Below are 20585 nucleotides of genomic sequence, written 5' to 3' on the forward strand. Positions count from 1 at the left end.
GCCCAGCCGGTGCGGCACGGTACGGGATGGCACGGCGTGGCGTGGCACAGCGCAGTATGGCACGGAAGGGGATGGCGCAGCGTGGCCAAGCGTGGCACGGCCAGCGTGGCACGGTATGGCACGGCACGGCACGGGATGGTACGGCACGGTACAGCATGGCGCGGTGCAGCACGGTACGGTGTGTTATGGCACGGCACGGCACAGCACGGTATGGCACACCATGGCGCACCGTGGCCCGGCCCGGCACAGCGCCCATCGCCACGGCCAGTGCAGGGGAAGCAGCGGCAGGGCCGTGCCTGCACCCCCCAGCCCCCCCGCTCGGAGCCCCCCCTGCAGCCCCCCCCCCACACAATGCCCCCCCCCCAGACCCCCCCATTGCCCCCCAAACCCCCAGCCCCCAGCCTGCAGCCCCCAACCCCATTGCCCCCCCATGATCCCCCCTCCCCATTCCACCCCAGGCCCTCATGCCCCCCCAGCCCCAGACCCCCATTGACCCCCCCCAGTTTCCCCCTATTACCCCCCATAGCCCCCCCAGTCACCCCCTTTTTCCCCCCCATGCCCCCCCCATTCTGACCCAGGCCCCCCATTCCCCCCAATTCCCCCCCATGCCCCCCCAGTACCCCCCATGTCCCCCCCATTGACCCCCCCAATGCCCCCCACCCCATGGCCCCAGACTCATTGCCCTCCTAGGCCCCCTACTGCCCCCCCCATAGCCCCCCCCCCACCCCCCAAATCCCCCCCCCCCCTTTTGCCCCCCCATGACCCCCCATTCTGACCCAGGCCCTCCCATTCCTCCCAGTGCCCCCCCAGTGCCCCCCCAGTGCCCCCCCAGTGCCCCCCATGCCCCCCCGGTACCCCCAGCCCCCTATTGCCCCCCATAGTCCCCCAGTCCCCCCCCATTTACTCCCCATTTACCCACCTTTGCCCGCCCCCCCTCCCCCCCTCCCCCCTCTCCCCCTCTCCCCCCCACCTTTGCGCCCCCCTCCACCGCCCCCTCCCCTCCGCCCATCTCCCCGCTGCTCCCTCCCCCGCCTCTCCCCCTCCCTCCCATTGGCCGGCCTCCCCCTTCCCGCCACTCCCATTGGCCGGACCCCTTCCCTCCCTCCCCCTCCCCATTGGCCCACCCCGCCGCCCATCACGGCGGCGGCGCGGGGGCTGCTGGGAGTTGTAGTCCGCGGCCGTGCGCGGCCGGCCCCGGGGCGGGGTTGGGGGGGGGCGGAACGGGGGGGGGGCGGAACCGGGCGGGGGGGCGTTGCCAAGGTTACAAAGGCCGTGGCGGCGGGGGGGCCCCGTACGGTGGCCGGGAGGCGGCGGGGCCCGGCCATGGGCGAGCGCGGAGCGGCGGCGGCAGCAGCGGCGGGGGGGCCGGCGGCGGCGGGGGGGGCGGCCAAGGCGGCACCGGGACCCCCCAGCCCCCCCCCCGCACCGGGACCGGGACCGGGACCGGGCAGCGGCGGTGACCTGGGCTCGGACGGCGGCCACGAGCCCTGCGGGGACTTCAGGTAACGGGGACGGGGGGGGGCACCGGGCACCGGGGGGGCACCGTGTCCTGGGGGGGGGTCACCGTGTCCGGGGCGGGTCAGCGGGCACCGGGGGGGTGCTTCCGTGTCCCGGGGGGGCTCCGTGTCCCGGGGGGGGCTTTGTGGCCGGGGGGGCTCCGTGTCTTGCGGGGGGGGGGAGGGGCACCGTGTCTGGGGGGGGGGGAAACCGGGCACCTGCCCCGGGACCCCCTCAGGACCCCCCCCCGGAACCCCTCGAGACCCGCTTGGGACCCCCCAGGACCCCCCGGACCCCCCCCCCCCAGGACCCCCCCGGACCCCCCCCGGACCCCCCCCCCGGTCCTGCTCTGTGGGTGCTGAGCCTGACCCCTGACCCCTGCCCCCCTCACCCCCCCCCCCCCCATCTCCCAGCGCTTTGGGCCCGATCCTGCCCCGGAGGGGGCTCTGACCCCGCGTCCCCGGTGGGCCTGGTGGGGTCCTGGTGGGCACGGGGGGGTCCTGGGGGTTCCCGTGGGGGTCCCGGTGGGCGGGGGGTGCAGGATCAGCCCCCCCGTCCCCTGCCCGCAGGTGCCACCGGGTGCAGGAGTCGCTGCTCAGCTCCGCCAGCGGCTACAGCAACTACCGCGGCGTCCTCAACTGGTGCGTGGTCATGCTGGTGAGTGCGCCCGGCGGCTCAGCCCGCGGGGATCCAATTAGCTAATGGGATTAATTAGCGCCCGACACCGAGCCGGGGGCGTCCGCCCGCCCGGGTGCTGCTGGCGCTGCCGCTGCGGTGCTCGGAGCAGGGCTCGGTGCTGCCGGGATGGAGCCCGGTGACCCCCCGGTCGGGGTCCCCAGTGACCCCCCGGTCGGGGTCCCCAATGGCCCCGGTTGGGGTCCCCAGAGACGCTGTCGGGGTCCCCAGTGGCCCCACTTGGGGTCCTTGTTGGCCTCGGTTGGGGACCCAGTGGCCCCAGTTGGAGTCCACAGGGACACACTCGGGGTCCCCAGTGACCCCCTGGTTGGGGTCCCCAGTTGGGGTCCCCAATGGCCCCAGTTGGGGACCTGGGGGCCTCACTTGGGGTCCCCAGGAAGACACGCAGGGTCCCCAGTGGCTCTGGTTGGGGTCCCCGTTGGCCCCAGTTGGGGACCTGCTGGCCCTGGTTAGGGTCCCTGTTGGCCCCAGTTGGGTTCCCCAGTGGCCCCTTTTGGGGTCCCTGTTGTCCCCACTCAGGGTCCCCAATGGCCCCGGTTGGGGACCCGTTGGCCCTTGTCGGGGTCCCCGTTGTCCCCAGTTGGGCTCCCCAGGGATGTGCTCAGGGTCCCCAGTGGCCCCGGTCAGGATCCCGGGTGACCCCCTGGTTGGGGTCCCCAATGTCCCCAGTTGGGGTCCCTGGTGACCCCCCTGCTGGGGTCTACAATGGCCCCGGATGGGGACCCGGTGGCCCTGGTCAGGGTCCCCGTTGTCCCTGGTTGGGGACCCAGTGGCCCTTGTCGGGGTCCCCAGTGGCCCCAGTTGGGGTCCCCAGTGTTCCCAGTGGGGGTCCCCGGTGTTCCCAGTGGGGGTCCCCAGGGACATGCTCAGGGTGCCCATTGTCCCCAGTTGGGGTCCCCGCTGTCCCCGCTCGGTGTCCCCGTTGTCCCCGGGGCGCCCTTATCGGGGCCGCACCCCGCTGGGCGCCGCCCGCCCGAACCCTGGCCCAGAAGCGCGCCCGCGTGGCACAGGCTGGCCCCGGGGGGCGGGGGGGGGGGGGGGGCAAGGGCAGGCTCCCCGTCACCCCCCCTGGGGAACCCCGGGGGGGTCATGGCCGTGGGGCAGCCCCGTGGGGGGATTTGGGGACACGCCTGAGCCCTTTGGGGGGGTTTGGGGGGTGCTCCTGGGGTGGGGGCGGCCTGGCAGCGGTGCCCCCCCCCAGCCCTGCGCAACGCCCGCCTCGCTCTTGCAGGTCTTGAGCAACGCTCGGCTCTTCCTGGAAAACCTCATCAAGTAAGTGGGGGGGGTGGGGGGGGGACGGACAGACGGACAGCGACCTCTGACCCCGTCCCCGAGTTCCTGCCCCCCCCGGGGGGGGGGACGCGCTCAGGGCCCCCTCCCCGGGTGCAGGTACGGCATCCTGGTGGACCCCATCCAGGTGGTCTCCCTGTTCCTCAAGGACCCCTACAGCTGGCCCTCGCTCTGCCTCATCATCGGTGAGCGCCTCGGGGACCGGGGGGGGGCTCTGTGCTGCGTGCCCCCCCACACACACACTGACTTCCTCCTCCTCCTCTTCCTCCCCCCCTCGCAGTGGCCAACGTCTTCGCCGTGGCGGCCCTGACCCTGGAGAGGCGGCTGGCGGTGGTGAGCCCCCGAACGAGGGCAGGATGCGGCCCCGCTCGCCCCGTGGGGGCTCTGTGGGTGTGTGTGTGGGGGGGGTCCTGCTGTGCCCCCCCCCCCCCCAACCCCCTCCTTCCCCCCCCCCACACCCAGGGCTCCCTGTCGGAGCGCGCCGGGGCCGCGCTGCACGCCGCCAACCTGCTGGCCATCCTCTGCTTCCCCGCCGCCGTGGTGCTCGTGGTCACCTCCATCACGCCCGGTGAGGAGCCGGGGCCGTGGCACGGCGGGGCTGGGACGTGGCCGCTGCCCCCCCCCCCCCCCCAACACCTCCTCACCGCCCCCCCCCCGTGTCTGTGCCCGCAGTGGGGGCCGTGTTCACCCTGGCCGTCTACACCGTCCTCTTCCTCAAGCTGTTCTCCTTCAGGGACCTCAACAAGTGGTGCCGCCAGAGGAGGGAGGCCAAAGCGGCCCCCCCGGGCGGGGACAGCTCGGCTGCAGGTACGGGGCTGCCGGGGGGGGGGGCAGGGCCGTGGGGACCCCCCCCCAGGCTGGGTGGGCCCTCACCCCCCTCCTTCCACCCCCCCCCAGCTTCAGGACCCGCCAAGGCCAACGGGGACGTGGGCAGGAGCGGGGTCGCCTACCCCGACAACCTCACCTACAGCAGTAAGTGCCCCGGGGGGGGTGGGATTTTTTTGGGGGGGGGGTTGGGGCTGCCCCCCCCGGCCCCCACCCCACGGCCGCTGTCCCGCAGACCTGTACTACTTCCTCTTCGCGCCCACCCTCTGCTACGAGCTCAACTTCCCCCGCTCCCCGCGGATCCGCAAGCGCTTCCTGCTGCGGCGCCTCTTCGAGATGGTGGGTGCTGGGGGGGGGCGGGGAGAGCCCCCCCGGGGGGGGTCTGCTGGGGGGGCGGCCCCCCCAGGGGGTCCCCACCGTCCCCCTGAGGTCCCTGCCTCTGTCCTCTTGCAGCTCTTCTTCATCCAGCTGATGGTGGGGCTGATCCAGCAGGTAGGGGGGGGCCCCGGCTGCGCGCCCCCTCCCCGTGGGGGGGCTCTGCCCGGTGTCAGCGGGGTGGGGGGGGCTCCCTCGGGCTCCAGCGGCTTTTCCCTTCCAGTGGATGGTGCCCACGATCCAGAACTCCATGAAGCCGTTCCGGGTGAGCGAGGGGGGGGGGGCACGGGGCTCTCGGGGGGGGGGTCGCCCCCCCTGCATTATCTCGCTGGGGTGGGGGCTGCTGGGGGCCGGTGCTGACGGCGCTGCCCCCCCCCCATAGGACATGGACTACTCCCGCATCATCGAGCGGCTCCTCAAGCTGGCCGTGAGTACCCCCCTCACCCCCCCCAGCCCACCGCCCCACCGCGGGGGGGGGCAGACCCCCCCGCCGACAGCCCCGCGTCCCGCCGCAGGTCCCCAACCACCTCATCTGGCTCATCTTCTTCTACTGGTTCTTCCACTCCTGCCTCAACGCGGTGGCCGAAGTGATGCAGTTCGGGGACCGGGAGTTCTACAGGGACTGGTGGTGAGTTGGGGGGGGGGGAGCGGTGTCCCCTCTTGGCCCCCCCCCCAGCCCGGCGGGGGGGGGCTGCCCCCAACCCGTGGTCCCTGCCCTTCCCCGCAGGAACTCGGAGTCGGTGACCTACTTCTGGCAGAACTGGAACATCCCCGTGCACAAGTGGTGCCTCAGGTGCGGGGGGGCCGCGGGAGGGTCCCGTCCGTGCCCCCCCCCCCCCATGTCCCCCCAGTTCTCACGGGGTTGCCCCTCCCCAGACACTTCTACAAGCCCATGCTGAAGCGGGGGGTCAGCAAGTGGACGGCGCAGACGGCCGTGTTCCTGGCCTCCGCCTTCTTCCACGAGGTCGGTGCTCGCCCCCAAGCCCCCCGGGGGTCTGCCCCCCCCCGGTCCCCCCCTGTCCCCCCCCCCGGGGGCTGGAGCTGTCCCTGTGTCCCCGCAGTACTTGGTCAGCGTCCCGCTGAAGATGTTCCGCCTCTGGGCTTTCATGGGGATGGCGGCGCAGGTAAGGGGGTACGGGGGGAGGACGCCTCGGAGCCCTGTCCCCCCCCCAGTCCTGCAGCAACGGGGGGGGGGGGGCGCTGAGGCTGCCCTGACCCCCCCCCCCCCAGATCCCTTTGGCCTGGTTCGTGTCCAAGTTCCTCAGGGGTAACTACGGGAACGCGGCCGTCTGGATGTCGCTGATCATCGGGCAGCCCATCGCCGTCCTCATGTACGTGCACGACTACTACGTGCTCAACTACGAGGGGGGCCGCTGAGGGGGGGGGGGGTCCGCAACTCCCCCCCCCGGGACTGCGACGCTCGTGGGGGTCCCGGCTGCCCCGGGGGGCGCCCCCTCTCCCGGTGAATTGAATGTCGGATCGATGCAATAGCCCCGGGGGGGCCCTGCTCTGCCCCCAGCCCCGCGCGCCAGGAGCTCGGCCGGGCCCTCCGGCCTCCTCCGCCTCCTGGGGCCGGCGCCAAGCTCCTGCCGAGGCACTTTGAAGGACGGTGCCGGCCCGTGACCGCTCTCGTCCGTCCCCGTTGTCACCTCCCCGGGGGCCTCTGGGCGCCCCTGGGACGCTCGCGGGGGCACGGCGCTGGCCCCGAGCCCTGGCCTGGGCCCGCGGGCCCCTGCTGCTGCCTCCCGGCGTCCTCCGGTCCTCGCTCAGCCACTTTTTAACTCTTTCAGACTGTCGAACGCGGAGGGATTAAAGTGTCTGGTTTTCCAACGCCCTGCGCCGTCCTTGTGTCGCTGCCCCCGGTTGTGCTGCCCCCGTCCTGGGCCCCAGGAGCTGCCGTCCGCCCCCCGGCCCCGTGCCCGAACCGCTCCTGGCACCGGGGGCCTGGTTATGGGGCTCGACCTTGCCCTGGGGCCGCTTGTGGGGCTGAGCTTTGCCCCCAGGGCCTCTTGGGGGGGCTCCTTGTGGGGCTCAGCTTTGACCCCGGGGCCGCTTTTTGGGGCCGCTTTTTGGGGCTGCTTGTGGGGCTCGGCCTTGCCCTGGGCCTGGTTGTGGGGCTGGGCCTTGCCCCAGGGCCCCCTGTGGGGCTTGGCCTCGACCATAGGGGCCGCTTTGTGGGGCTGGGCCTTGCCCCCGGGGCCACTTGTGAGGCTCAGCATTGCCCTGGGCCGGGTTGTGGGGCTTGACCTTGCCCCCAGGACCACTTGTGGGACTCAGCTTTGCCCACAAGGCCACTTGTGGGGCTCAACCTTGCCCCTGGGCCTGCCCCTGGGGCAGTTTCTGTCCTGGGTTCCTCCCCAGGGAGCTCTGGACCTCACTGAGGAACCCCCTGGGCCCTCCCCACCTTCCCCCTCTCCGGGCACAAGCTGCCATTTTGGGGGAGGGTCGCAGCACTCAAACTGGGGGCGCTGGGATTTGGGGGAGCCGGGCCCTGCTCTGGCTTTGCTCCGCTTCGTGCCGGAGCCGTACCGGGAGCACCGCCCCGTGTCTGTGCCACCCCCAAGAACCAGCTGCTGCTCCTGCCGTCCGGTTAGGGACATAGAAAATAAAATTTATTATCCATTTTAGATTTCTACACCGCAGTTGCATCACTGCTCATGATCCTCACGAGAAGAATGCAGCTAACTCTTTACCCCGACACAGACGCAACGGAGATCAGCCTTGGTCCGTAGCCAGAGCGCGCGATATTGTTACGGCACGGGGCGGGGGGGGAAAAAGGAACCTACGTCTTTGCTCTTCTGTGTTTCGTACTCGACAGAAATAAAAATAAAATTCCAGAGCGCCCCCCCCACCCCCACCCCACCCCTTTTCGGCGGCCGGGGCCCGCGGCTGGCGCAGGGGCGGCGGGAGGGTGAAGGCGGCGCGGCGCCGGGCGCTGCGGGGAGCCGGCGGCGGCGGCGTGAGGTCAGGGCTGCGCGCCCGCTGCGGCGGGCACCGGCGAGCCCAAAGCGTTCGGAGAGGAGATGACGGGCGACGCAGCCAGGCTGCCGATGGGCTGGGCCGCGGACATCGAGGTAATGCCTGCGCCGGGGAGAGAACGGGGCGTCAGGCTCCAGCAGGACGAGGACAGGAGCAGGAGGCAGAGCCAGGAGCCGGCGCGGCTCGGGACGACGCGACCCCGGCAGCCCCGAGCCCCCGGCGAGCCCTTGGTGCCCCCGCGCCAGCACCCACCTGCCAACATACTGGAGGAGCTGACAGGCGTGGTACTGGCCGAGAGCCCGGCCGAGGGGCCGATCCTCGCCGGGTCTTTTGCTATGGGATCTGCGGGGCAGAGGGGAAGGCGTCAGGGGTCGCCCCCGGCACGCCGAGGGGAGCGCCGGCGCCTCGCTGCCCCCGGGACGTACAGAAGTAGGGGTGCTCCATGGCGTCGCGGGCCGTCAGCCGCGTCTGGTGGTCGTAGCGCAGCAGCTTGTCCAGGAAATCGAGCGCCTCAGTGCTCACCAGGTGCTGGTTCTCGCTGTGCACGAAGCGCTCCCACCGCTTCCGCGAGTGTCTGCCGGGAGGAGGAGGAGGAGGAGGATGGCAGAGCCGGCACGGCCAGCACCGCGCGCGGTGTCTGCGCCGGGGCAGCTCGGTGCAGGACGCTGCCACCCATCCCCACCGCGTCGGCTGTGCCATCCACCCACCTGCCGAGGATGTCGTTGAAGCGGGGATCGAGCTCGATGTTGTACTTGTCGATGTAGTCGTACAGGTCCTCCGTCCCCAGCACCTTGGCGATGCGCACGAGCTGGCGCGAGGGCGGAGAAGTGGCGGGGTTGGTGGTGATGGCAGGGACCAGTTCCCCGCCCGCCCGGCCCAGTCCTAACCCCACCACCCTCGCTCCCCCACTGGGGACGTGGCAATTTGTGGAGGAAAGCAGCCGGGAGGTACCAGCAAGTGCCCTGTGTGAGCAGGGAGCCGTACAGCCTGCCGGGCTGGCGCTGGCGCCGCTTACGCCCAGGGATGCGTGGGTGCGTTACGGGGTGCCACGGCCCCGCCACGGGGTGCCCGCAGGTGGCTCCATTTGTGCCTCCCAGTACAACCAGTACCTCGCCCCCTGCCCAGGGGCTGGACGTAGCCACCGCCAGCGCTCCGCCTGGCTCCTCCGACAGGGGGAAGGACGTGGCGAGAGGAGATCCCGGCTTGGGGGGGGGGACCCCGGGATTCAGAGGGTGGCACGTGAGGCAGTGCAGGGGGTGGGGTGGGGGGGGCCCTCACTTGGTCGTAGTTGTCGTGGCCGTGGAAGAAGGGCTCTTTCCGGAAGATCATGCTGGCCAGCATGCAGCCTAAACTCCACATGTCCAGGCTGTAGTCGTACATCTGGGAAGGACACGGAACGGGGCGGGAGCTGAGCGATGCCCCCCCAGGCTGCTGGCACGGCCCCGAGCGGGGACCCCCAGTGTGCCCCCAGCCCCCGGCGGCCACCGGAGCCGTACCTGGTAGTCCACCAGGAGCTCCGGCCCCTTGAAGTAGCGCGAGGCCACCCGCACGTTGTACTCCTGGCCGGGGTGGTAGAACTCCGCCAGCCCCCAGTCGATCAGGCGCAGCTGGGAGGGAGGGAGAGAGGCAGGGAGAAAGGGAGGGCGCTGGCACCGGCCCCGCTGCCCCCCCCCGGGGGCTCCCGGCCCGCGGGGCTCAGCGCCAGCACCGGCCCCATCGTGGTGCACGCGGTGACAGCGGTGCCGAGCCCCGTGGTGGCCGCAGCAGGACGAGCACAGCGCAGCGGCACCTCGATGACCGCTTTGTCACCCCGCCCCCCCCCAAATTTTCATATCATTTCTCAGACTTGTCAGGATCACCCCCCCCAGCCCCGCTCATTAGGGCAGCAGATGAGGCAGGCCCCGGTCCATCAGGCAGGCCGTTAACGCCGCACAGCGCCCGGCCGGTCCCCGCAGACCCCGCGCGAAGCCGGCGCTCCCTGACCACAGCCCTCCGGCTCCTGTAGGAAACGCGCGGCCCCCCCCCCCAGCCTCAAACCAAAGCCTTATTAACACCGGGACCTCTGCTGCCTACAGCGAGCCTCCCGGCTCCCCCTCGGGGGTTGGCATGAATTTAGGGGAAAGGACGGATGGGATCAGCCCAGGGCGCGGGCTGGGTGCGCCGGGTGCCAGGCCATCGCGGCAGCGGTGACGGGGAAGTTTCAAAGGGCAGCGTGCCCAAGGGGCACGTGGGGCCGGCCCCGTTCCGCTCCGATAACGGGGTGTTTCCCGGCCGCGGGAGGCTCGGCCCCCGCAGACGCCGTTTGAAGTCCGATTTATGCGGGGGGCGCAGGTGGCCGGGCGCCGCAGCGCGCCGGAAGGGATCTGAAGTCAGGTTTACAAGCCCGAGCTGCCGACAAGCAGCTGGCAAATAAAGCGGGTTTACGGGGCGCAGGTGCGGGTTTTATGGCCGCCCCTTTTTGCCAAACCAGCAGCTGCGCGTCCAGCCCTCCCCGCGAGGGCTCGGGAGCAGGGATCGGGGACGGGCAGCACCAGAGCTGCACCGCGCCGGGGACGTTTCGGGGTCAAACCACCACGGCCGGGCCGAGCGCAGGGCGCTGGGAGAGGAGACGGTGCCGTGCCGGGACAGCCGCAGCCACGGCTCGTCTGAGGGACCGGGGGGCAGGGTGGGGGCGCAATGTGCCCCGCCGTACCTTTCTGTGCTCGTGATCAATCATAACGTTGTGCGGCTTGACGTCGCGGTGCATGACGCCCATGCTGTGGCAGTAGTCCAGCGCCTGCGGACGGAACGGCGGCGTCAGGCCCCGCGTGTCACCGGGCGGCAGGGGCGGGGGGGCCGGCGGGGCCGGCACGAAGGACAGACCCCAAGGCTGCGCCGCGGCCGGCCCCGCGCCGGTGACGCCAGGCTCGGCGAGCACAAACGTGTCCCCGGGGGCCTCCGGCCCTGTCCTGCGTGGGCGGTGATGGATGGGGCAGGCACACGGCGCCCTGGGGACCAGCCCCAGCGCCGCGGGCCGGGGAGGCAGGTGGCAGCGGGAGGCCGCCCAAGGGCACGGTGGCCTCATCCCCTTCAGCCTTCGCCGCCGCGCTCCGCCGCCACCTGCCTCGCAGCCTCCCCGCGCCGCGGCCGGCCGGCGGTGCCGCAGCCGGGCCTCGGGGCCAAGCGGAGCTCCCTGGGGGCTGGCCGGAGGAGTTGGCGGCGGCGCTCTGCTCGAGGGAGGGCTTCCCGGGAGCTCACCTTTAGGATCTCGTACATGTAGAACCGAATGTCGAAGTCGGACAGCGTCTGGTAGAGTTGCTGCGAGAACAGGGAGAGGCGGTGAACGCGGCGCGGCGCCCGCCCGATGCTCCCGAGGGGGCGCATCTGGGATCCACGGCCCCAGAGCAGAAGCACCAAGGGGGAGAACAGCTCTGGGGCAGCTCAGCACCCCCCAAGTCCCCCAGATTTCACAGCAGCACACCCCAGGGAGGAGCAGGGCGGCCGGGCTGTGGCACAGCATGCAGAGCTGGCCTGGACCCAGCCCGCACCCACCACAGGCACCGCGGAGCTCCCAAACTGTGCCCGGGGGGCTCAGCTCCCACCCGGGGCCGGGATGAGGGCAGAAGCGTGCGTGCCCTCCCGAGGCTGCAGCGGCCCAAAGCCAAACCCTGGGGGCAAGAGCCAGGGAGGGTACAGGGCAGCACCGGGGCTTCCAGCACGTTTGTGACTCGCGAGAACGGAGCGGAGCAGCCCCAGCCCGGGCAGCAGCTTCACTAAATGGCCACCGTCGTGCCGACCTCCCACCTCCCCGACCTCCCACCTCCTCCGCTCAGCCCCGCTGGCCCCGCAGCCCCTGCCCGCTCCCAGCGCCCGGTGGCGACTGCGAGCCCACGCCGGGCACCGCCGGGGCGGAGAGACCGGGATCGGCTGGGACAAGCGCGAGCACCGGCTCGGTGCCGCGGCTCGGCCCTCAGCTGTCAAACAGCAAAGAGCAGCCGGCTGCAGTACCACGTCTGTGACACTGTGGGGGAACTGGGGCGCGCTGCCGGCTCTGCAGGGGGGGCCAGAACCCCCCCAGCTTCTCCCAGCCCCCTGCAGGTCCCCACGGTGGCAGGCACTCACCTTGAAGTCCGTGTTGTTGACGTGCTCGAAGACCAGGGCGGGCGTCCGGGACTGCAGGGCGGGAGCGGCAGGGCACCAGGCAGAGGGGAGAAAACAGGGAAAAGAGGGAAAAAAGAGGGAAAAGAGGGAGAAAAGAGGTTGGGGCTGCCCGGTGCAGCGTGCGGACGGGGCCGGGCAGGCAGTGTGCCCAGCCCCATCCTCGTGAGCTCGCACCTCGGTCCCGGGGGCCGGGCTGAGGCAGGCACGAGGGAGGCCCCGTTTGGAACGGCGGCGCCTGCAGCAGGGCTGGAGCAGGCTGCGAGGCGCGGGGGCAGCGGGGTGGAGGGGAGCGTCCTGCCCCGTGCTTCGCCTCCAGGAGGGTCCGTGCCCAAAGCCCTGCGCCCCCCCCGCCTCCCCGTCTCCACCCTCTCGGGGCCGCCGCGGCACCGCTGCGGGTGGCTGCAGGGCTGCCCCGTGCCCTTCCTCACCACGGGGTCCTTCACGATGTCCAGCAGGCTGATGATATTGGGGCCCCCGCGCAGGTTCTCCAGGATCTTGATCTCGCGCTTGATCTTCTTCTTTTTCACGGGCTGGCAAACAGAAAGCAGGCTCCGGTCAGAGCCCTCGCCGGCCGTTCACACCGCGGCGAGCGGGCGCCTTCCCCGCGCGCTGCGGCTCTGCCCCCCGAGGACAGCAGCTCCCCACCGCCGGAGGAACCCCGTGTCCTGCTTTTGGGGGGACCCTCAGGGAATTCTTTCCCTAGGAAAAGCAGCCTAGGAGCGAGCTTGGTCTCTTCAAGCCCCGGGTTGAATCTTTGGAACCGCGCAGTGTTGCCGGGGGGATGCGTACGTCGGGGAGCCCAGCCCGAGCGCCTTCGGGTCCTTCCACATCAGGGGGCTCCTCCTGCCCCCAAGCCCCCTGCTCGTTGTGGGTTTATTAACGAGGACGTGCCTGTCTCCCGGGCTCATATTCTCACCCACAGCCTGTCCTCACCCTCTAACTGGTGCCTTCCTCCCACCTCCACTTTCTCTCGCACAGGCAGCGTTGCGAGGACCGACCCATGCCCTGTAACTCTCACGTCCTGCTAACCGTAACTACGCCTGGTTTAGTCCTACTGGGATAATGAGCTCGCCCCCAGCGAGCCCAAACGCGGCCCCGAAGGTGACCAGGGGCTGGGGCAGCCCGTGGAGCCCCCGGGCCGTGGGGCTGTGCCCGCACTCAGCCGCAGGGCACGAAGCAGCCGCGGTCAGTCCGAGACGCCGAGGAGCCCGGCGGCGAGGAGCCCTCGCGCGCGCCCACCTTGAGGATTTTCACGACCACCTTCTCGTTGTTGGTGATGTTGATGGCTTCGAAGACCTCGCTGTATTTGCCGCGGCCGAGCTTCCGCACGAGCTGGTAGTCATCCTGGTTGCTGTCGGGGAAGCAGAGGAAGAGGCGGTGAGGGGACCGCAGCCAGGCCGTGGCGGAGCGCGGCGGCTCCAGCGCCAGCGCCTTGGTGAGAGCGCGGAGGGCGGCGGGGCCGGGGCTCGGGGCCGCTCCGGGGGAAGCAGCGCCAGCGGCACCAAGGGCAGCAGAGGAGCACGCGTGGCTCCCCCCCAGGGACAGGCACGGAGCGTGCTGGTGTCACGGGGCCCAGCTGCATCCCCACCGCCCGCTCCCAAGTCCGCCAGCGGGCGGGTGACGGCGCAGAGCCACAAAGCACCCAACGGAAACGCCTTCAGCCCAGGGCCCCCCGCTCTTCACCGGGCGGGAAGGGTCTCAGACCCCCCTGAGGGGTCGCGGGAATAAACGCTCCGTGCACGGGAGCCAGGAGAGGAGAAAACAACCGTGCCAATGCCCACGGGTCAGACGCACGGAGGTGCGAGCGGTCACCCGAGGGGGCTGAAGGAAGCAGCAGCCGCTGTGCTGTGCCAAGGGGAAGGCGCAGCCGGGGCTGGCGGGGAGAAACGAGTGCAGGAAGGAGGGCGCCCTGGGGTGAGAGCCCCTCTACAAGCTGCTGGCCACCAGACAGGACGCAGGACGGCCGCTGGCACCCGGAGCACACCACAGAGTGCTCGCTGCTCGGCACAACGGAGCCGGGGCTGCCCGCAGGCAGGGTCGGGGTCAGCGCCGCAGCCTCAGGCGAACGGAGGAGGCGTGGGACAGCCCCGCTCGTACCCGTGCTGCCGAGCGGGAGCAGCCTCCAGCGCTCCCAGCCGCACCGTGACGCCCGGACCCGAGCGGCCGCACCGCCCGGTGCCGCGTCAAGCAGCCGGCCTCCGCCGCACGTCCCGGAGGCTGGGCCTCGGGGCACCCCCGGAGGCGGAGAGGCCGTCGCGGCTCCGAGCCCTGTGCCGGCGCTGTCAGCGCGCTGCCGCAGCCTGCGTCCTGCCCGGCTCAGCTCTCGCGGGCCAAACACCCTCTGGAGGCCCACGGGGCAGCGGAGGAGGCCCAGAGGCCACGCTGGGAAGCCCCTTCGGTGTGGCCACGCTTCCCAATGACAAAAATAATCCCTGTGGGAACCCTCCGGCTCGGGACGCCCCGCGGGGCCCTCCGCAGCCTTCCAAAAGCGTCCCCGCAGCGCGCCCCCGGCTCTCGCCCCGGCGTACCCCCACTCCACGACGTGCGACTCGTAGTCCCAGTACTCGCGGGGTCGCTGAGTGTTCACGTCCGCATAGACCCTGGCCCGACTCGGCACCGGCCCCGACATGCTTCCACGGCCAGAGGCGCGGCGCCTCGCTCACCCTAAAAATACAAACACACGTCAGTTGGGGTGAGAGCCTGGCGGACGCGACAGAAATCGGAGTCTGGGGTGCGCCGGGTGGGCGCGAGGCAGCACAGCGAGGGGCTCTGCGCCCCCCCAGCCGCTCGCCATGCTCCAGCTCCGGCCCCACGCCACCCACCCCAGCACCACTGGAGTAACGCCTGCCCTCGAGGCGATGCAAAGCCAGGCTGGGGGAGGCCCGGGAAGTGTCACCAACAGGGCAGTGCTGGGGCTGGGTCCTGTGGGACTGGGATGGGCACGGGGACAAGAACAGGGATGGGGCTGTGCCTGGCACCAGCACGGCGCTACTGGGCAGATGTCACCATCTGCTCCCAGTGGGGCTGGGGCGCAGGATGTGGCCCGGGGCGCAGCCGCAGAGCCAGGACCCCATGGCCAGGCACAGCACGGCCCCGAGACGGGCAGCGGAGGTGGGGAAGCCGTCAGCGAGCCGAGTTCCGCTCGGTGCTCAGCCAAGAGCCGCACCGGGTCAGGGAGACGCGGAGCCAAGGGCGGCCGCGGGACGCGGTGTCCCTGCAGCAGCCAGCCCGGGGGGGGGGGGGCCGGGGTGAGGGCACGGAGCGCACGCGGCATCGCCAAGGCCGCGGCGGCTCCGCTCACACCGGGGAACGGGGCGAGAGCGGCTGGCGGGGAGGAAACTGCAGCAGCGCGAGCCCGGCTACGGGGTGCTGGCCAGTGGCAGGGCAGCGGCGGTTTGGTTTTGTAAAGGGTTTGTGCAGGGCTTGAGGGGCCACGCGGCGCGGCTGCGGGGCTTCGGGAGCAGGCAGCGCCGACGGCACACCGAGCACACGGACACGGCACACAGCAAGGAGCTCGACCGCCGCAGTCCCTGCCCTGGGCAAGGGCGCGGGGCTGCCCCAGCACCCAGAGGCCAAAACCTCCCGGGGGGCGGCCGTGGCTGAACCCAGGAGGACGGGGCCGGGACGAACAGGGTGGAACGGCCGAGAGCAGCTCCAGAATCGCTGCGCGGCCCCACAGCTCCGGCTCCGGTCACCTCCAGCCCCACCGTATCCAGCTCCCACCAACTCCAGCCCCACACGTCCGCCTCCAGCACCACACGCCGGGGCTGGGGGAGCCACGGGCACACCGACACACCTCGACCCTCGCCACAGCTCCGACCAAGGAGCCCCGCAGCCCTGCCGATGGCCCCGGTGCTCGGCCGCTGCCACGGCCCCACACGGATGCCCTGAGACCGCCCCCGAGGGTGAGCGGCCGGCCCCGCTGCGCAGGCTGAGCCCCGGCACCACCAGGCTTTGGGCGATGTGGCCCCGGTCATGCTCTGCCTGGGTCCCAGCTACAGGGACCTGTCCCTGGCCTCCCGGGCTGCTCTGAGCTGGTTCTGGAAAAGCCAGGAAACAGCCCCAAACCGTTGTGGGGGGGTGCAGCGTCTGGGCAGGGGCTGGGAATGTGTGGGGTGGGGCGGCACAGCGCGGTACCGCATGGCACAGCACAGCACGGCGTGGGACTACATGGCACAGCATGGCATGGCGTGGTGCGGTACCGCATGGCGTGGTGTGGTACTGCATGGCACAGCGCGGTACTGCATGGCACGGCATGGCTCAGTACAGCATGGCACAGCGCGGTACCGCATGGCACAGCATGGCACGTCGTGGGACTGCATGGCACAGCATGGCACGTCGTGGTGCGGTACCGCATGGCGTCGTGTGGTACTGCATGGCACAGCGCGGTACCGCATGGCACAGCACAGCACGGCGTGGGACTGCATGGCACAGCATGGCACGTCGTGGTGCGGTACCGCATGGCGTCGTGTGGTACTGCATGGCACAGCGCGGTACCGCATGGCTCAGTACAGCATGGCACATCGTGGTACTGCATGGCACAGCACAGCACGGCATGGTACTGCATGGCACAGCATGGCACGTCGTGGTGTGGTACCGCATGGCACAGCACGGCATGGCACGGTACAGCATGGCACGTCGCGGTACTGCATGGCACAGCATGGCACGTCCTGGTGTGGTACCGCATGGCACAGCACGGCATGGCACAGTACAGCATGGCACGTCGCGGTACCGCATGGCGTGGCGTGGTACTGCACGGCACAGCGCGGTGCCACACGGCACGGCGTAGCACTGCATGGCACAGTATGGCACTGCGTGGCACAGCGTGGCACAGCGTGGCATGGTGCCACACAGGACGGCACAGTGCGGTGCCGCATGGCACGGCACACCGCGGCACGGTACTGCATGGCACGGCGCAGTTCCACATGGCACGGCACACCAGGGCATGGCACGGCACGGTACCGCACGGCACGGTGCGGCACAGCGCGGTCCCACACGGCATGGTACCGCATGGCACAGCGCAGTCCCACACGGCACGGTACCGCACGGCGCGGCGCAGCGTGGCACAGCAGGCGCTCAGTGCGCCACCAGCACCTCCCGGCCGCAGCCCCCCCCCCCACCCAGGGCCACCCGCGTGTGCCCCCACCCCTGGCAGCGCCCCGCCTGCCCCTCCCCGTGGTCATGCCCACACTGACACCCACACACCCACGCACCCACCCACTCCCACTGCTCACACCCACTCCGACATTAACCCCCACTCCCACTGCTCCCACGCACCCACCCACTCCCACTCACCCTCCCACTCACCCCCCCACTCGCAGCCCCACTCACCCCCCCACTCACGCCCCCACTCGCACCCCCACCACCCCCCACTGCCACTCCCACCCCCCCACTCACGCCCACTCCTACATCCACTCGCCCTCACACTCACGCCCACCCACTCCCACTCACGCCCACCCACTCCCACTCACGCCCACCCACTCCCACTCACCCACCCCCTCCCACTCGTGCTCACACACACCCACCGCCACTCCAGCTCTCACGCCCACCCACACCCACCCACTCCCCCCCCACGCCCCCCCACGCCCCCCACGCCCCCCCACACCCACTCACGCCCCCCCACGCCCACTCGTGCTCACACTCACCCCCACCGCCACTCCAGCCCACGCCCACCCCCTCCCACACCCACCCCCACCCACTCGCCCCCACGCCCACGCCCACGCCCACCCCCACCCCCCACACCCCCACCCACCCCCTCCCACCCCTCCCCCTCCCGCCCCCTCCCACCCCACCCCGCCCCCTCCCGCCCCGTCACGCCGCCGTCCCCTCCCCCTCCCCTCCCCTCCCCTCCCCCTCCCCGTCCCTCCCCCCCCTCCCCCTCCCCTCCCCTCCCCTCCCCGCTCCCCTCCCCCTCCCCCTCCGCCGCCCCCCGCCCCCCCCCGCGCCCCCCCCGCCCCCCCGCACCTGGCGGCGCCGCACCGGGCGCTGCGGGCGGGGCGCGGCCTCCCCGCGGCCGGGGGCGACGCAAGATGGCGGCTCCCGGCGGCTCCCGGCGGCTCCCGGCGGCTCCCGGCGGCTCCCGGCGGCGCCCTCGGACGGGCCCAGCCCCGCCGGGCCGCGGGGGGGCGCCCCCGAACCGGAGCCGGCAGCAGGGACCGCGGCAACCCCCCCGCCCCGCCCCGCCCCCCCCCCGCGGCTGCGCGCCGGGACACGGGGGGGGGGCACTGAGTGGGGAGGGGGAGCCCCGAACTGGGGGCGCAGGGGTCACGGTGCCCCCATCCCGGTGCTCCCGGTGCCCCCCCCGGTACTCCCAGTGCTCCCAGTGCTCCCATCCTAGTACTCCCGGTGTCCCCGTCCCAGTGCTCTCGGTGCTCCCGGTGCTCCCATCTCACTGCTCCTAGTGCTCCCAGTGCCCCCATCCCAGTGCTCCCAGTGCTCCCAGTGCCCCCATCCCAGTGCTCCCAGTGTTCCCAGTGCGCCCAGTGCCCCCATCCCACTGCTCCCAGTGCACCCAGTGATCCCAGTCCTCATCCCCAACTCCCACTTCCTTACCCCCATCTCTGTGGCCCTGCAACCTGCCTTCTTACAACCACGTCCCCATGTCCCTATAGCCCCCTATCCCCAAGTCCCCCTATCCCCATGTCCCCATATCCCCCTGTCCCCCATGTCCCCATATCCCCCTGTCCCCATGTCCCCATATATGTCCCCATATCCCCATGTCCCCATATGTCCCCATATCCCCGTGTCCCCATATGTCCCCATGTCCCCATATCCCCATGTCCCCATATCCCCATGTGTCCCCATATCCCCTATATGTCCCCATGTCCCCATATCCCCATATCCCCATATCCCCATATCCCCATATCCCCATATCCCCATATCCCCCTGTCCCCATATCCCCATATCCCCATATCCCCATATCCCCATATCCCCATGTCCCCATATCCCCATATCCCCATGTCCCCATATCCCCATATCCCCATATCCCCATGTCCCCATATCCCCGTGTCCCCATATCCCTATATCCCCATGTCCCCATATCCCCATGTCCCCATATCCCCATATCCCCATATATCCCCATATCCCCATATCCCCATATCCCCCTGTCCCCATGTCCCCATATCCCCATGTCCCCATATCCCCATGTCCCCATATCCCCATATGTCCCCATATCCCCATGTCCCCATATCCCCATGTCCCCATATCCCCGTGTCCCCATATCCCTATATCCCCATGTCCCCATATCCCCCTGTCCCCATGTCCCCATATCCCCATATCCCCATATCCCCATATCCCCATATCCCCATGTCCCCATATCCCCATGTCCCCATATCCCCATGTCCCCATATCCCCATATCCCCATGTCCCCATATCCCTATATCCCCATGTCCCCATATCCCCATGTCCCCATATCCCCATATCCCCATATCCCCATATCCCCATGTCCCCATATCCCCATGTCCCCATGTCCCCATATCCCCATGTCCTCATATCCCCGTGTCCCTATATCCCCATGTCCCCATGTCCCCATATCCCGATATCCCCATGTCCCCATATCCCCCTGTCCCCACATCCCCATATCCCCATGTTCCCATATCCCCCTGTCCCCATGTCCCCATATCCCGATATCCCCATGTCCCCATATCCCCCTGTCCCCACATCCCCATATCCCCATGTTCCCATATCCCCCTGTCCCCATGTCCCCATATCCCCCTGTCCCCATGTCCCCATATCCCCATGTCCCCATATCCCCATGTCCCCATATCCCCATATCCCCATGTCCCCATATCCCCCTGTCCCCATGTCCCCATATCCCCCTGTCCCCATGTCCCCATATCCCCATGTCCCCATATTGTCCCCATATCCCCATATCCCCATGTCCCCTGTCCCCATATCCCCATATCCCCCTGTCCCCATGTCCCCATATCCCCGTGTCCCCATATCCCCGTGTCCCCATATCCCCCTATCCTCCCCTATCCCCCTGTCCCCATATCCCCCTGTCCCCATGTCCCCATATCCCCCTGTCCCCGTGTCCCCATATCCCCATATCCCCGTATCCCCATATCCCCATATCCCCATATCCCCATATCCCCATGTCCCCCCATGTCCCCATATCCCCGTGTCCCCATATCCCCATATCCTCCCCTGTCCCCATATCCCCGTGTCCCCATGTCCCCATGTCCTGTCCCCATATCCCCATGTCCGTGTGTCCCCATGTCCCCATGTCCCAATGTCCTCATAACCCCATTTCCCCCCACCCCCCCACCCTCTATCCCTGTCCCCACCCGCGCCCCCATCACAGGGTCCCCACGTTTATGGGGTGGCTCCTGCAGCTCTGGGCGCCTGCAGCAGTGGGGCCACACCAGTCACTGGGGCTGCACTGGCCGTTACTGGGGCTGTGCTGGTGAACGGGGCCACACCGGTCACTGGGGGCCACACCGGTCACTGGGGCCACAGTGGTTACTGGGGCTGTACCAGTCACTGGGGCCGTACCAGTTACTGGGACCATGCCAGCCACTGGACCCATGGTTACTGGGGCCATCTCAGCTTACTGGGGCTATGGCAGTGACTGGGGCCATAGGGGTTACTGGAACTGTACCAGTTACTTTGGCTGTACCAGGTACTGGGGCTGTACCAGCTTACTGGGACCGTACTGGTTACTGGGGACATACCAGTTACTGGGGCCATAGCAGTTACTGGGGCCATACCAGTTACCAGAGCCATACCAGTCACTGGGGCTGTACCAGTTACTGGGGCCGTACCAGTTACCGGAGCCGTACCAG

The 20585-nt window shown here is 70.3% G+C and overlaps 2 protein-coding genes across 3 annotated transcripts; one reads left to right on the plus strand and one right to left on the minus strand.

Annotated features, from left to right (window-relative positions):
* Positions 1-1308: 1308 nt before the first annotated feature.
* On the plus strand, positions 1309-7528 carry DGAT1 (diacylglycerol O-acyltransferase 1). Of its 2 annotated transcripts, XM_066990872.1 has the most exons (18): positions 1309-1502; positions 2067-2154; positions 3425-3465; positions 3583-3668; positions 3764-3816; positions 3946-4051; positions 4156-4290; positions 4381-4455; positions 4544-4647; positions 4762-4800; positions 4907-4948; positions 5066-5110; positions 5199-5311; positions 5411-5476; positions 5560-5647; positions 5745-5807; positions 5914-6014; positions 7312-7528. In XM_066990872.1, the coding sequence occupies exons 1-18, from the start codon at positions 1324-1326 to the stop codon at positions 7505-7507; spliced, it is 1620 nt and encodes a 539-aa protein (XP_066846973.1). In that variant the 5' UTR covers positions 1309-1323; the 3' UTR covers positions 7508-7528. The 2 variants fall into 2 exon arrangements, with proteins under 2 accessions (XP_066846973.1, XP_066846974.1); XM_066990873.1 differs by lacking the exon at positions 7312-7528 and having other exon boundaries at positions 5914-6513.
* Positions 7269-17975, minus strand: LOC125180748 (casein kinase II subunit alpha-like). The gene is made up of 13 exons (XM_066990874.1): positions 17767-17975; positions 14331-14466; positions 13042-13153; positions 12231-12332; positions 11764-11814; positions 10900-10959; positions 10355-10438; positions 9159-9269; positions 8941-9042; positions 8370-8470; positions 8088-8236; positions 7915-8004; positions 7269-7764 (listed from the first exon to the last, which is right to left on the minus strand). The coding sequence occupies exons 2-13, from the start codon at positions 14429-14431 to the stop codon at positions 7649-7651; spliced, it is 1179 nt and encodes a 392-aa protein (XP_066846975.1). The 5' UTR covers positions 14432-14466; positions 17767-17975; the 3' UTR covers positions 7269-7648.
* Between the last annotated feature and the right edge of the window lie 2610 nt (positions 17976-20585).

Source organism: Anser cygnoides, chromosome 2 (assembly GCF_040182565.1).
Source record: "Anser cygnoides isolate HZ-2024a breed goose chromosome 2, Taihu_goose_T2T_genome, whole genome shotgun sequence".
NCBI lineage: Eukaryota > Metazoa > Chordata > Aves > Anseriformes > Anatidae > Anser > Anser cygnoides.

Coding starts and splice junctions, on each gene's coding strand:
- DGAT1 (XM_066990872.1), top strand. CDS start 1,324: ATGGGCGAGCGCGGAGCGGCGGCGGCAGCAGCGGCGGGGGGGCCGGCG. Junction 4,291..4,380: donor CGGGGACAGCTCGGCTGCAG/GTACGGGGCTGC, acceptor ACCCCCCCCCAG/CTTCAGGACCCGCCAAGGCC. Junction 4,949..5,065: donor ACTCCATGAAGCCGTTCCGG/GTGAGCGAGGGG, acceptor CCCCCCCCATAG/GACATGGACTACTCCCGCAT.
- LOC125180748 (XM_066990874.1), bottom strand. CDS start 14,431: ATGTCGGGGCCGGTGCCGAGTCGGGCCAGGGTCTATGCGGACGTGAAC. Junction 13,154..14,330: donor TCGCACGTCGTGGAGTGGGG/GTACGCCGGGGC, acceptor CTTCCCCGACAG/CAACCAGGATGACTACCAGC. Junction 7,765..7,914: donor CTCCTCCAGTATGTTGGCAG/GTGGGTGCTGGC, acceptor TCCCCGGCGCAG/GCATTACCTCGATGTCCGCG.